This window comes from Psittacula echo (genome assembly GCF_963264785.1).
Source record: "Psittacula echo genome assembly, chromosome: 2".
In the NCBI taxonomy this organism is placed as follows: domain Eukaryota; kingdom Metazoa; phylum Chordata; class Aves; order Psittaciformes; family Psittacidae; genus Psittacula; species Psittacula echo.
This window is the reverse complement of record NC_137737.1, coordinates 63,354,595-63,371,594: the sequence shown is the minus strand read 5'-3', so window position 1 is coordinate 63,371,594 and position 17,000 is coordinate 63,354,595. Positions and strand designations below refer to the sequence as shown.

At 39.4% G+C, this 17,000-nt stretch overlaps 1 protein-coding gene across 1 annotated transcript in view; it reads right to left on the bottom strand.

The window, feature by feature from the left end:
- Positions 1-347: 347 nt before the first annotated feature.
- DCDC2 (doublecortin domain containing 2) overlaps positions 348-17,000 on the bottom strand; it is a gene marked incomplete at both ends in the record, with an annotated part of 63,012 nt that continues 46,359 nt past the window's right edge. Inside the window, 4 exon segments of the mRNA XM_080609662.1 lie at positions 348-410; positions 412-480; positions 1,733-1,951; positions 14,177-14,277. Of these exon segments, the coding sequence (XP_080465788.1) occupies positions 348-410; positions 412-480; positions 1,733-1,951; positions 14,177-14,277 (452 nt within the window).

The window sequence follows — 17,000 nt, the reverse complement described above, 5'->3', positions numbered from 1 at the left end:
AGAATGTGCAAAAAAGTTTTGATATTCAATTAGGGTGGTGGGCTTTTCCTTTTTCTGGAACAGTGTCATTTTTGCAGTTATTCTATTACTGCTAGCCATCTTATACCAAGAATAGTTACTTTATTTCAAATACTACTATACAGTACACTTGTATTTCTCCCCTCCATTTGGAAAATCTCACCCTGTAAAAATTATTCTGTGCTGTTCCAGTAGCTATTAATGTTTGTTTTCTAAATCAGTCCATATGGCATTACTATTTCAAGACTCAGTATGTGGGAACTACCTTTCCATTACAAGTTATCAATTACGAAAAATAACATGCTTTATATTTAAATTATTATAATCTTTCAATTTTGCTTATTACATTTTTTCCTGTCTATGCAACTGTAGTCATTGCTCTGGTCCTTTCTTTTCACTTTCCTGTGGGCTGGTGATTGTCACCCTTGGAGCTGTGGATGTTTTTTCAACATGGGAATCGACCTAGAGAAAAAGGAAAGGCACTGTTAACTTCAAGAGGTAACAAAGATTTCACTTCATTTCAATACAGTGCTAGCACCTCATACTAAAGTTTCCACAAGGTATCAATGTGAAAAAAATGTTTTCTGAGAATTACCATTTTTATTTACCTTATACATGTGTATATCTTCCAAAGGATAAATTACTCAGATTACAGGTTCCCCTCAAGTTCTTTCATCAAACATCAGTTACCCACATACCCACTTAAAGTAAATGCTCACTCACTTTCTCCACTCCCATAAATAACTTCAGCTTTTCTAAAAACAAACAAAAGATCAATATATTGAGCATTGAATAAATTCAGGGCCCAAGAAAGCATCATGCTATGTAGCCCTCTTAATTGAAAAATGTTTTTGTATGTCATACAGAAACAGAAGAAAGCCTAGTTGCAAGGTACAAGAAGCCATTCCCAGTGTCACAAAGAGAGGAAGAGTCTGGTTTCAGCAGCCTATAGGCATGAAATATGCAGCAAGTTGTTCTGCTTCTGATGCTCAAGAATCCTACTTTTTCAGATCTGGATTCTCCCCATCAAACAAAATACTTCATTCCCACATTCTGTTTGCTGGTCAGTTCACATGACAGTCAGGGCAGTCCCCTTTATTTTTCTGGGCTGCATGCCTCCACCTAAGCCAATAGCATGTTACCATAGCTCCTAAATTAAAAGGATATTTGCTTTTGAACCAACTAAAGCCCCCTGCTTTGAGGATCTCGTTCACTTCCACTGTCTTTTCCAATTTCTAAGAAAAGGAGATGAAAATTCCACAAAGCAATGGCAAGAGCCTTTATGAAATGAAACTTCTGTGAATGTCAACTCATCAAAAAATGAGGCATGGTGGTTTCATGAACACACCGTTCTGCTCTGTCCCAAAGGACAATGTAGGGCGGAAATATATAAATGACCATGCATTTTCTGGAAATTGCAAGAATTTTCTTTTTTTTCTTTTTTTTAAGTTCAGCATTCTCAGGAAAGCAAGAGATGCAGATTCATCAAATAGTGAGAAACATCTGCTTTCTCAGTTGGAGAGCGTATAATGTAATTACTGATGTAACTGATCTATACAGATGGAAAACAGCTTTTCCTCAAACTGAAGTTCTTGTAAATGCTCTCAGCAACTTATCAGGAGTGAGCTATTTAGAGACTAGCTGAGAAGCCTGAGGCTGAGATGAATGAACATCAATAACTTAAGAAAAACAAACTGAAAATATAAACACTCACCTGGTTCTGACTATCAGAATCCTCTTCTGTTTCTTCTGCTTCATCTTTGTAATTCTCATTTAATTTCTTGTTTTCTTCCAGTTCACTTCTTTCTTTAGCAGTTTTCTCACTTTCCTCTCCATTCAATTCTGGATATTCTTCTTCTCCTTTATATACCTCCTCTCCATAGTAATTTTCCTCTTCTGCATTTTCTTCTTCATCTACAGTTTCTGCTGGCCTCTGGTGAAAGGAAAAGCAGCAGCATTATGAGGTGTTTTTAATCAGAATGCTCCACATAATTCGCAAACATGACAGACATCAAAATCACAATTACATCATTACTCGGGGAGTAAGAATGCTAATTTGAGGTTTGTCTACATGGACAGAAAATGATGCTCCTGTACTAACATCCCATAATGTACTCATATTCTACATAAAAAAAATGTATTAGAGAGATTTAAATGAATTACACTGGGTTAATCCATTTGACCATACCCAAAACACTGGAATGAGCTAGATTTAACTAATACAGCAAGAGCTATTTTGTTCCTGCTATTCCAGATTCTCCAACATTCTAGCATTTAGCATGTACTTGTTTATAAAATCCTGCCACAATAAAATATTCTATGTCACTGTTCCCCAAGAACCATTTTACCTACAGACCAGGCCATGCCATGCCATGCCAACTGGTCCTGTTGTGCAGCCTGTCTTCTTTGCATCCACAGAAAAGTAGCAAGAGAGATGAGGTAGACCTACTGGTCACTTCTACAACATCACTCTGCTTCCCAAGGACCCCTATGTGGGGTGGCATTGTTAGGATTTGCTTGATATTCAGCAATTGACCAACCAAGAGGAGGAACAGGATCTTGTCCCATATTGAAGAAGAGTAATCAGAAAGTCACTATAAATGGAGCTGCTGGCAGCATCATTTCACAATCACCTGGAAGACTCATGCACATAGTATCTAGTTTCTGCCATTTTACTTCCAGTTTCAGCTTTGAAGATTTGCCTGGCTATTCAGTGAACCAATGCCCCCACTTCCAAGATGACTTATGTACTTGTGCTAAAGTTTGAATGAAAATGAAGAGAAAAAAAAAACATACAGGAGTGACAGGGTGTTTGCCTCCCACACAGCCTCATCAGACTAAATCTAAAGCAAACAAGCTGAGAACAATAGATCCTCTTTTAATCATAAGTGTTTGGAATTTTATTATCATTAGCAGCTCCTTTATGCAGGCAGCTATCTACTACAGACCTGTAAATTATGTCTTCTAAAAATCTCTTTCCCCCACTAACATTTCAAAAGAATTCCCTCATCACCTTCAACATACTAGTAAAAGCCATTTCAGCAATACCAACAATTGACTGAAGCCTCTTGATGAAACGCCTTGCTTTTGCTTTTATATCTAAGTAGCAACATAAGACAACTTTATTATGCCAGTGCACAATAACACATTGACACAGCTTCAGAAAGGACAAGTTATTGTGTTGTAATAATGCATAGAATGACAAATTACTAGAAATATTACATGGTTACCTGACCAGATAAATAACAGCTCCATAAGTAATTTTTGAAGTACAGTAGTCTCTGTGTGTATTTTATTCAAGCCTTCCTGACTCACTTTCATCTGGTAACATCAAGCTGGGCATATTACCACTAAAATAAAAATTAAACAAGACAAGTCTTAAGAGACACCTTCAAAGAAGGCACCATCTAAAGCAAACTTGAGCCAACTTTGGTAGCCTCCAGCACATGAAGATAGCAAAGAATCTGTAGATCCGTAAGTTCTCACAAGTTACCTGCTAGTCTTACTTATGTGACCTACTAATTTTCTTTTCAGTCTGCTAAGGCAATTAGCAGCTCTGGATTCTGACCACAAACAGTGGAGGGTGGGACAAATTACATGCACCAGACACCACTAGCTAAAATAAGCGGTTTTGGTTTTGCTTAATGACACTGCTTGCTATGACATTACAAACATTAAATGAAGAGAGGGTAAGAAAAGAAGAAAACTAAACCCAGGCTTTCTCAGTTAACTGCTGTAGTCATCCAAGATATTATTATTTCCAGCTTTTTGTCACTGCCTGATAGTGGGTACAATCAGAAGAGACTATCTGCCCTTGCCTGAACTGCTTTAGTATGGTGGCTCATTTTGGACTGCAGAAGAAGATATATAGACTTTACACTGTGGTGTAAACATATGTATCCTAATAGATATGCTTTTACTGGTTACATTGGTGTGGAAGCAGTCTTTAGCATAGAAGAACAATGGACATTTGAGGGGCAGTAACCTCCTAAGGTGCTACGCTAGCTAGACTCATTAGACCTCATCTGCCTAAAATGGGCGTGGATGCAAATTTTTTAAGACTTAAAACTAACATGGAAGATAAACGTGGTATTACTGAACTGTACCCAGAAACTCACTGGAAGCTCACAAAGAACTGGCATTAAATAACATTCAAATTTCAACTAATTTAATTGACCAGGCAAGCTAAATTGCCTGAAAAATAATAGTGCAAAACAAGACCAGTAAACCAAATCCCATTGGTGCAAGTGCAAGTATAATGCTTCTTTAGTAGGTGAAAATTTCAAGACAGCTGAGCACATTGCTACAATGGTTACTACTACTACAGAAAAAAATAAAAAGGCATATATGCAACTAATAACTGGAAAGCAAAATGAGTTCTTCATTTAATCTCCATTCAAGCTGCACTACATTAGAATGGACATTTCAAACAAGTTAAAAATCAACACTGACCCAGAGAAGAAGACCTTCTACAAGGTAACCTAAAATGCAGGATGGTTCTCACTGCATCCACAGTCATAGGTAGGCTTTGAAATGTGAAAAGGACCACAGAGAATGCATTGCAGAATGCACAGCAGACATAAGACAGGGCTGTAGAGAGGGAAATGAAGGCCAAAATCACGCAGAATCATAAAATCACAGAATGATTTGGGTTGGAAGGGAGCTCAAACATCATCCAGTTCCAACCCCCTGCTATGGGCAGGGACACCTTCCACCACACCAGGTTGTTCAAAGCCCCGTCCAGCCTGGCCTTGAACACTGCCAGGGATGGGGCAGCCACAGCTTCTCTGGGCAACCTGTGCCAGGGCCTCGCCACCTTCAGAGTTAAGAATTTCTTCTGAATATCTAATCTAAATCTCTCCTCCTTCATCTTAAAGCCATTTCTCCTTATCCTGTCACTACGTGTCCAAAAGGACACCACCACATCATACACTGCTTTTAACATAGAAGGTGTGACGCTTTACTTTTCTATTGATCTACTAGCTATGCATAAATTAGCATTCACTATTTTAAGTACACTTTCTTCACTGAGAAAGTGAAGTAAAAGTTGGATTTTTGATATTTAGGGGAAAAGAATGTTTATGTGCATATATACATGCAGGAAGGAAAAGAGAAAAAGGCAGAAAAACAGCATATGGTCTAAAGCCTCTAAATGTTGTACATACTTTATTTTCTAGACCAGTTCCAATGATTTCAGTGAACCTGAAATAGTGAGCTAAAGCCTACAATAAAGTGCTTGCTGGGTCAGGGTACAATTCAAAGTCCCCTGGAGTCAATGGGAACCTTTTCATTGAAATTGATACACTTCAGCCATCCCTCTACCTACAACTGTAAAAAATGCCCATTACGTATACAACAAAATTACTTCAGACTGTGTTCTCTCAGTCAATAAATCAGAATGGGCATACTGAAAACAAAGCAGGTATGCTGCTTCAGACCTACGTATCCATGCAAAAATCATCAGACTCATTTCTAGAAGTCAGCAATATACACAAGGAAAAGCAGTGACATTTCGCATCTTAGTTTTTAGCTTTTCATCACTCATCTTTTAAATAAACAGAATATTCTGAGTAAGAACTTCTTATGTGGAATGTATTGGCTGCATAGCCAAGACAGATGTGGGACTCTGCCACTCCTCTTTGCACTCAAGAAATCAGAGTTCGGCTTTTAGCCAGTGTGTTGGCTCAAAGGAAGTCACACATTACATTTGGATTCCTGTAAAAGCTCCTGGCATCTCAAATCCACAGAACCAGCTATATCTCCAGACCTGAGTGACTGAGATCTATCACCACTTTGTAACACAATGAAATGAACATGAGCATCAAATATTAGTATCAACATGTCATGAGAAATTCCAGGATCATAACAGAGAACAAGAGGCACTTTAAAATTTCATGTTGGAAGCACTCTGGCAGTTGTAGCCCAGGGTAACTAAACACGGATATGGTAATGAACTGCAGAATACGCATTCATGTGTTACGTTAGGCCTGTGTCCATGTGACAAAAAGCCAACAGCACAACTTCAACATGACAGCAATAAATACCAAACTGCAGAAGCATGAGGTGATTACGTTCTTATTCTTTGAAGTAATTTTCACAGAGAAGTAAATGCCTTCAAGGACAAGGGACTTTTCAAGTGACTGTGATGGATTATCCTCAGTCCTTCTATAGTCAGAACATGACAACTACTCATAGTAAGGTTTGTAATTTTGTGTTTTGTATGGTTGCAAGAAAATAGGAAGTAACCTTTCTTGTATTGTTGGCTGCATCTTTTAAGTGAAGATGACGCTTTTGCAATTTCCCAGATGAAAGTACACTAGTTAAAATAACTAGTTTTCAAACCATACTTTCACAACTGTCAGCGCAATTCTTTGCTTGTCACAGACAAGCAATAAAAAGACTTGCTGACACAATATATGTATATAGAAAGGCATATTCAACCAAAGGCACGTACAACAACTGAAGTCATTCTCAACTTCATGCTGGAAACATGGATCCAGCCTGCCTTCTGGAAACCTCCTGACTTACTAGCAGGTTGGTAAGAAACAGAGTGAATTTCATTTTGCATTCAAGAAGTATGATTGCTTGATGGTATTTTTAATCTCAGCAAAACCAGAGTGTTTAAAAAAGAAAGATATATTCTAATTACACTCATCATGCTATCATTCATTAAGAACTACATTACCAAATGCCATCATCGTTCAAAAGCAGTAAAAGTCAGGAAATCTTAAGACACTGAAGCTTTTGCTGACATTGAAGCTTTTGGCTTCTTTTTCTCTAGGGATGCTAATGTAACCTCTCAGGTCTGTACATGACTGATACTAGAATATTGAAAAGTGCAGTATCACGGATACAGGGGGCTTGATATAAGAAACGCTAGCGCCTGGAAGGCTGTGGAATTTAGGGGCCCCACTAAACATAAATTGCCTTCTACATACCATTCTTCTGCCCATCCTCCTTATCAGTTGACCCATCCTCCTTACCATTCTTCTCCTTCTCCTTACCACATCTACATATCAGTTGGCCCATTCTATCATTCCTTCTCATTCTTCTCTACTTATCAGTTAATCCAAAGACAAATAGGTCTGGTTTCAGCTACTTGTGTAATCACTGGGGCATCCAGATGTGACAAAGGTGAAAAGTTTAAGAAGAGGAAGACTCGTTTACTTCATCTTGAAGACCCCTGCCCACAAGAGGAAGACTCATTTACTTCATCCTGAGACCCTCACCCATGACCACGGGGAGGCACTGCGCATGTGCAAAGGACTTTTTAGCTCATTATAATACGAAGCGGGGACAGATCATGAATATGTATAGGCGTGTAACTTTGGAGAATAAATGTAGCAGGAAACGACACTGAGGTGTGCATACTTTGGAGGAGCGATCCCGATGCACCTCAGCGCTGAATAGAAGCATACCTACTTTACAACTTTTACGAGTTGTGGAGTCTCTCCGCGTATCATCACAAATCATTTAAGGTGGAAATTATTTTGTACCATTAAAGTAAAACATAATTTTGCTTTATTGAAGCCATTTGGAAATGTTTACTTGGCTAACGGTCACAACAGACAAACAATGAGGTAGACAACAAAAATCTTAATGGTCACAAATACCGGCATGAATACACCTCACAAATGCAGCATCAGGAACACTTAACTTTGATTGCACCAAACCTCTCCACAGCAGAGATGCCCCTGCTCCTGCCCAGTCAGGAATGCTTTGTAGCTGCACTGCACAGATTCCAACAGCAAAACATTTTGTTCCCGAACCAGACAGGGTTGCTAAGTGACAGCAGCCTTCTTCTCTTCCACATCATTTACAAAACCCAGGCTCTTAAAAACAAGTAAATGAATAGTTAAGTGTTCATCAGGCTTAAATTTCCCACATAGTAAATGTAATGGTTGTTCATGAGGGCAAAATGTCTTTATCCCCACAATATTTAAACTCCAACCTTTTTATCAGTTGGATGCATTATTTTAATTTTTTATTAACAACAAATGCAGCACCTGAGTCCAAAGAGTCTAATTTTTTCATAAGAACATAGCACCCAGAAATCTAAGTAGAATGAATGGAAACTATGTAACTTGAAGTGTAGAAAAAACATTTTTTTCAAACTCCATTCCTCAGTTTTATCTGTGGTAACTGGAAGCATGCATAATTTGACTATCACAGTATGGGCATGGTAGAGAAGCAAACATCTGATCAGACTTTTATTTCTCTAAGATGTAACTAAGTGAACAATATTTTTCTTCAGCTATTCACTGACAACCATGTCTAGTTTTTCCACAACATTTTCCATGTGTACATTAAAATTTGCCGAAGCTTCACAATACAGCGTGTTTTGCTGAACATCCCTGTAGACAATGAGAAGATTGATAAGCATTTAAAAAGAAGCCCTACTGAGGTCGCAAAAACACAGAAATGTGTTTGTTTTGGGTTTGTTTTGTTGTTTGGTTTTGGGTTTTTTTTTCCAGAAAAAGACTCTTCCATAGTGAATGAAAAATGCCCTAGATCTTAAGCAATTTGAGAAATTGTCTACTCTATGATTGCTAGAGCTTTTCAAGACAGGCGCACACAGAGAAAAGAAACTTTTGTCAAAGTGGTACCAACACTGGTTTTACAACAGCACTGTGTTTGCAGGCTTCATTCTGAAGTGAAGGCCCTCCAAGAGTTGGTTACGCAGGCCTTTAAAGAAAAGATCAGACTTTGTTGCTACAGCTGCAGATATCAGTCATCCAAAACAGAAACCAATGGAAGATCTCTCTTGTCATGCTGAGCTGCAATGAACCAACCAGAGCAAGTTTCCCTATCTCACACAGAGAAACAATAAAAAAAAAAAGGTGTAAATCAGTGGAGCTGAAAGAAGAATATGCCATGAAAATCTTATCTGCTGGCTTGTCAGCACTCAGCATCCAGAAGGCTTAGATTACAGCTGCATCATTCGTAGCAAAATCTCAGCATATGAAGTTCTGATGTATTCTTTGCAAATGTCATTTTGAAATACTTACTGATGCAATGCAAAATGTTTTCTCGTGAAAGGTCCTAACCTTTTTAATCAAGGAATGTCTCTTCAAGCAGTCAGCCTGTTTTAATGTTGAATCACTGTAAGCTTTAACATTTTGCCTTCAGCAACACAGAAAATAAACATTCTGTTCTGCTCACTGAGGTGAATCTTGGGTTTCTAAAGCAAAATGTACACTCCATAATGAAAACTACAAATGAAAGGTGCAAATTTTCTGCTACTGATGATACACTCCAGCTGCAGAGAGCACCTAGGGGAGCTACACAACCTCACATCACATAACAGCCCAGGAAATGGGGAATAATGAGTGGCATCAGGTCTGCATTAATCAGTGGACATGTCTGTAGTAATGGAAAGAAAATGGCTACTCAAAGAACCAAAAGTGTGAACATCTACAAAACCCTGAATCAGTGCCCATTAGATGAATTTAGCATCCAGTGATTCTTACAAATAAACACAGAGAGAGGAAGATTGAGATGATGAATCTGGAGGGGAAAAAACCAAACCAAACCCACAACCAAATCACAAACAAACAGATTCATTCTACATCACTTAAATCTTAATAGACAGTATCATATACCCCCTTGCAAAGTAGGCTAGCACAACATGCATGAATTCCTTGTAGGGGTCAGACACTGGATAGCATCTCATAACTTTCATGCTTACCCCAACCCCGCTTATGGAAATGGATAAACCAATGCAAACTTTCAGTTATTTCAGTACTATTACGACCAACTGCTGGCTTTGTATTTCACAACTTGCATAGAATTATAGTAGTTGGTTCTGAAAGCTTTGAAAGTTAGATTTTCTATCTCAGAATATATTGATATTATTATCAGCAAACTCAAAGTAACACAATTACCATCTCAAACAGAAACTTGTCTTTTTTTGCTGTGCCCCTACCAAGAACTGCAATAAAACCACCTTGTTTCCTGTTATTTGCACAACTAATTTCATAGTCTGCCATACATTACCATGAATGTTGACACAGAGATGTAAACAACCAACCTGGAGTAAGTCTACATGTCAAAAGAAGAAACTATCCATTTTGCATTTGGAAGCTGAAATCCTGATACAGAACAGAAGGGTCTGGTTTGGTTTTAGGCAAAACACTGATTTTTCCTCCTTGATGTTCAATTACAACTGTCAGCTAGTCTGGAGTAAAGCAAATCCTGTTCTTTTAATGTGTTCTCAGCTGGCAGACAGCATTTTACAGAATAGGACATAAGCAGCTGTCTAGCCAGTATTACACTAAGTTTAGTTAATGGCTAATCTGGCATTTGTTCAACAGTGTACTTCAAATGGCAACATAGAGAAGGTGCATAAAAAGAAAAAAAGACTAAGCTCTATCTTCACCACCTCATTTATGTGGCTGATGGAAATGATAGCATATCAGAAGTGCCAGCATTCTAGCGAAACCTGGCATGTAAATATTTGTGCATAATGCAAGATAGTCTAGCCCTGATTGGCTGTCCTTTTCCATATTTCTAGCAATAACAGAAACTGCAGTTTAGATAAGAAAAAGCTATAAAGCTTTACATCACAGAATTTAAAACAATTTAAAATGGTCATTAATAAGAACCTGAACATGTAAAATGCTGAATGCTTCCAAGGTCTCAGTAATCTCAGTTATCTGGGAATAAAAAGTACTCAGTGCCATTCAGAAGGACTTGGCTTCTTGCCAGATTACCTAGGAAAATATATATGAAGTTTTAAAATGATAAATACATCATGGCTTGAGTTTAAATAAATTTTGGTGCTCTGTTTGGCTTTTCTGAAAATTTAAATCAGACTATTAGTAGTGTACATGGCTGGGTTTTAAAATCTGCTCCCCCGAGCACACCTGCTTTCAGCTGCTTATCCAGGTAGCAAAATCAGTTGATAGCAACCAAAAAATATTTCCATCTAATGACAACGCATGCACTTTCGTACACGAGCTTAGAGGTATCAAGCAAGTTCCCAGCACTGCAAGCTTGCCAGCACATCCATGTTCACTGCCAACTCTAACAACCACAGCTACCACTGCCAAGTACAGAAGTGGTGGTTGAAAGTTAACTGTTCTCCCTTTCCTAATGATGGTCACTGTCCCCTGGCTGAAGCGAACTGGTGAGAAACACAGCAGAATGGGCAGAGCTGTTGCCTCCATTGTAGGATCTCCATGGAGAAGTAAAAAAGCCATCTCCGGGATTCTTGGATTTCATATGAATTGCAGTTTCAACCAATTGACTTTTTAAGTCCCACTGAACCACTCAATTTTTCATCCACTTTGTATCCCACAAATCCAGTTCCCACCTTCCTTAAGGATATCTTCCTCCCCAAATCTACCACACTTCTTCCAATTTCTCCTACAAATACATAAGTCTCTGATGAAAACAAGATCAATGATGATAGCTACTCTCCCTTCAGCCACAGAGCTAGTTATTCATCACTAATGCAGAGATTGGTTAAGTATGATTTAGAATCATAGAATCATAGAATAGTTAGGGCTGGAAAAGACCTTAAGATCATCTAGTTCCAACCCCCCTGCCATGGGCAGGGACACCCCACACTAAACCATGCCACCCAAGGCTCTGTCCAACCTGGCCTTGAAGACCGCCAGGGATGGAGCATTCACAACTTCCTTGGACAACCCATTCCAGTGCCTCACCACCCTCACAGTAAAGAATTTCTTCCTTATATCCAATCTAAACTTCCCCTGTTTAAGTTTGTACCCATTACCCCTTGTCCTGTCACTACAGTCCCTAATGAAGAGTCTCTCCCCAGCATCCCTATAGCCCTCCTTCAGATACTGGAAGGCTGCTATGAGGTCTCCACGCAGCCTTCTCTTCTCCAGGCTGAACAGCCCCAACTTTCTCAGCCTATCTTCATACGGGAGGTGCTCCAGTCCCCTGATCATCCTCATTGCCCTCCTCTGGACTTGCTCCGACAGTTCCATGTCCTTTTTATGTTGAGGACACCAGAACTGCACACAATACTCCAAGTGAGGTCTCACGAGAGCAGAGTAGAAGGGCAGGATCACCTCCCTTGACCTGCTGGTCACCCTCCTCTTGATTCAGCCCAGGATACAGTTGGCTTTCTGGGCTGCGAGCGCACACTGAAGCCGGCTCATGTTCATTTTCTCATCAACCAACACCCCCAAGTCCTTCTCTGCAGGGCTGCTCTGAATCTCTTCTCTGCCCAACCTGTAGCTGTGCCTGGGATTGCTCCGACCCAGGTGTAGGACCTTGCACTTGGCATGGTTAAAATTCATAAGGTTGGTATCAGCCCACCTCACAAGCGTGTCAAGGTCCCTCTGGATGGCATCCCTTCCCTCCGGCGTATCAACTGAACCACACAGCTTGGTGTCATCGGCAAACTTGCTGAGGGCGCACTCAATCCCACTGTCCATGTCACCAAAGATGTTGAACAAGACCAGTCCCAACCCCGATCCCTGAGGGACACCACTTGTTACTGGTCTCCAGCCAGACATCGAGCCATTGACCACAACTCTTTGCACGTGGCCATCCAGCCAGTTCTTTGCCCATAGCAAATCCATTGTTGGTTATTCGCAATCACATGCATCAGTTTCCATTTTTTAACAAACTTTGGCTTTCCCAGTTCCATGCCTTCATGCCCAGTCAATGTCTCCATACTGCTCCTTAGCAGTTCCTCACCTTCCCACCTCTTTTAGTATGAGGTCCAGAGTCCTCTGTTCAAAGCATCTTCCTGTTATGCCTGCCTGTTTTCTTGCACATGAGGATAATTCTTGTGCTTTAGGGAAAATACCCTTGAAGATCAATCACATCTCCCATGCTCCTCTGCACTTCAGGGCAGCCTCACGCAGGATCCTGCCTGCCAGTTTGCCAATCAAGGCAGAGTCCACTCTCCTGAATTCTAGGATTTTTATTTTGTTATTTGCCATCCCCACTTTCTTCAGGGTCTTAAACTCTGTCTTCTCATGGCCACTGCAACTAAGGCTGCCACTACCACATCCCCAGTAAGTTACTCTTTATTCATGAGTAGCAAACCCAGCAGAATGCCTCTCCTAATCATGTATCTCACTACTTACAATAAAAAATTGGCTCTGACACAGTCCAGGAATCTCCTGGATTGCTTGTGTTCCATCATGTTCCCCATGGTAATTAAAGTGTATTTACAAACAACTATTTTCAACTCCCTCTCATTTGTTTACAATGTCACACTGACAGCAGTTCCTCATCACTGAGCTGACCAGAAGTCAGGAAAATGCCCAAGAATCTCTTATGTTGCTGGAAACATTTTCAGCCTGATAAACCTATTCGGTAAAATGTAATTCCTTACACTGCAGCATGTATCAGAAACACTATTTTGTGGCCTAGGTGCCTGTCCCCAAGCTATTATCAACAGACACCAAAAGCACAGTGCAGCATCTTGTGGACTGGACACAAAGTTGAACGAGCTAGCAAATTTGTGCAAACGTGAGATGAAAGAGGACTGTCTTGTCAGCAATTCATTAGCAGGGAAACAAAAAAAAAAAGAAAAAAAGAAAAAAAGAAATTCTTCAGCAAATAATTTAAGCAGCTCTACTCTCCATTCAAATTAACATCAATTTACCTATTTCCTGTACTATTTCAGTTGACAGGAGTTTCTTTTAAAAACAAATCAAAGAGAGAGGATATAAACATATGTTTAGTTATAAAGACCTATTTATTGCACATAAGTCTTATGAATAAAATTTTGGCCAACTAAGTACCATGTTGTTCCAACAGAAGAAAGTGCTGACAGCTTTAATAAAAATCAGATAAATCCACACCTGTTTGTAGTTCAGGACTTCAGGAATTCTGACATTGATTCTGTACCATAATGCCTTTACCCTGCTCCACCAGTATGAAATGACTGAGATCCAGGTGGATCTATTTGGTAGGTTGTGACAGCAAGGAGTCCTGATTTTCTAAGGCAATATAAGGGCTCTCAGAGCAAGGGCTCTCAGAGCAGTTCTGAAGCTGATGAAAAGGTAACTAATACTTAAAACATTAACAAGAGAAGAAGCTGTATCTTTGAGCTGTTACAATTACCCCTACGTAATTACACTGTACACTTGAAAGAAAATGGGAAAGAAAACCAGCACACAACCTGTAACCCCAAATAAATCCATTTATTTAAAGAGCTTGATCAAACCTGGTCCAGTGGAACTTCTACGCGAGTATCTTCATCTTCCTGCACTTCAGCTGCTCCCCATATTTCAGACCCATCTTCAGTGGCTTTGAAAATATTTTCACCTATAATGAGAAAGATACAAAGTGGAAGGAAGTGAAGTCCCATTGTGACACTGTGTGGCACAACTGCTGAACTGCATTCAATTTTGTTTCTGAGAGCAGGTTTCTGAGCTGACCCACCATTCCCTATACAGTTCTTTTAATGAAGTTTTCAGTCTTCCATTATTCAATTTGTTTTCCTTTTTAATAACAAATACTTACATGCTACACCATTTGGAGAAGAGGAAGGAAAGGGGAAAAGGGGGAAAGGGTAAAAAAAGGAAAAGATGCAAAAAAGGGGAAAAGTGTAAAAAAAGGGAAAAGGGGAAAAGAAGAAATGGGAAAACGGAAAAAGGGAAAGAGTAAAGGAAATTAAAAATATCCTAGGTCTGAAATTCCTTCACTTCTGACAAAGGTCAGGAGTCAATCTGAACTTAACACATTATAAAAATCATATTCTTCTATTTCTGCAGTCAATTATACTCTCCAGTAATTATCACTATCACAGCATCTAGCAAAAATCTCAGGCTCTGAGTCAACAACAAACATCATGAACCAGGACAGCAGTAAAAGATTAACAGAAACAGTTGGGATTAATGCTGCTCCCCACCCTTGGGCGCATACTGGAACTGTAGCTGAAACTTCATACTCACATTAAAAAAGCGCATACTGCTAACTAACAAGGTTAATGGTTACAATGATATTCAATTTTGCAATGATTTTATACCATTTATTTTGGGTAATTTTTCCCCCCAGTTGTAAGTAATAACTAGGGGTCATCAAAGGTCTTTCAGTATCAGTTAACTAGGAGAGTGAAAATGAGTACATACAGAAAACAATTTCAGGTGAGACACATTTGTCTTTTCCTTCATCCCAAACTGAAAACAGCTCAGAAATTGAAAGTACAGGTTACTCCAAATCATAACCACCTCTCCCTCTTCATCTATCTCGGAAGGGCAGATGGTCCTATGCTGATGTGTTCATATCCAACATAATAAATAACAACAGTAAGGAAGAGGAAAAAAATATTTGTGCTGTTTCAGACTGACTCTTAATTCTCCATAAAAGGATGTGAACTTGATAACATCAACTGACAATGCAAATTGATCTACATTGCTGGACACTATTAAATAAACAGCCCTAATGTAGCACTGAACCATTCACAGAACCATTGAAGAGGAAAAATAATGGACAAAACCCTTAGAGAAATCTGGAATCTACCTGCATTAAAAGGCAGCATTGACTACTCTGGAAGTTAGTTTCCCAGTTACTTTCTCATCACTACAAAAGCCAAGCAAATCATTTACCCTGGGAACAAAATTCTGAGGCATACCATACCACTGCAAATGGCTAACTGGAAGGAAGATGCCAGCTTACCCAGATGGCTTTAGATATCTACTGACAGGCCACTGACAAAAGCACCAGAAACAAAAGCCATTCTCATAGTTTAAAATTAAGACAAAGAAAGCCTCTGTCTATGGAACATCGCAATGATATTCCAGAATGGTAGAGCTGGCTGCATCTTAGGAGACAGATTTTCTGATGGATACAGCACCTTGAGTACCTGAGCATCAGTCCCATTGAACCTCCCCTCCCCACCCCACCAAAATATCTATACTAGTCCTCTGAAAGTATTGGTGTTGGAAATACCACAGGGTTCTAAAGATTATTGGATGTACTCTTACTGTAAACATCACACTCATCTTGAAAAAGTCCCCATCTTCATACTTAGCATGGAAATATTTTTTTTCCTAAGTCCCTTTCTTTTGTAGGTTATTAAATATAATTTACCTGGTGTAGCATGTTCCATTCAAACTAACTAAGGACATCCAATATTTGCTGGCAGTATGGCAAATCTTGCACAATCTTTGTGTACATATCTCATTACAGATCCCCTTTAACAAGACAGGGTTGGGGTTTTTTTGACAAATTCAATCAATGCACTTCACATTTCCCATTTTAATGAGCTCTCTAAGGGACAGAAGGTTCAGTTTCTCCTATCTGATATTATCATTGTGGCCTCTCATCATAGACATTCAACTGAGGTATAGATCACTACCATATTCTGAGAGGAAAATGTAATGTGTTCCTTGAAAGCTAACCGTGATAACTTTCCTAATTCACAGCCTTCTCTGAAGTAGATAAGAAAAGAACCTTGTCCTAGATTCCTTGGCTCACTGAACTATAAAAAGTCAAATCAGTTCTGAGAGAACTGCATTTAGTATCACCATCATTCCATTTAGACTCTGTAATACCAACTTCGTCTTCAAGATCCCGAAGTCTTTCAACCAAAATGTGGATTGTCTGGCATCTAGAGGTAAAAGGATTTTGGTGCAGAGGTAACTCTAATTAGGTTTTTCTCCTGCAGGCAAAAGAAGTACAAGGGAGATAAACATGTGCTGGCCCTGGAAGCCAAATCCACAAAATTCATCTCAAGAGCTTAAGATTCTCAATTTTAAAGCACTTCTTAGAAGACTAAATCAGCCTCAGGGCTATGCTGAATAACCCAGCATAAGGAGACAGATGTGCAGTATCTTCAAAAACCTCAAGCATTAAACCAGGAGGGAGTGAGGGAGAGGAAAGAAGACAATAAGTTCTTACCTGTGACATGAAACTAACTTTCCCATTCAAAACTGTGTACCCAAAAAGCTAGTAACAGGGGAATTTCAATAAGCAAAAACTGAAATCCCCATGGGGATTCCTCTAAGCACTTCCTACGACGTGTCTTCTTAGAAAGCTAGTCATAA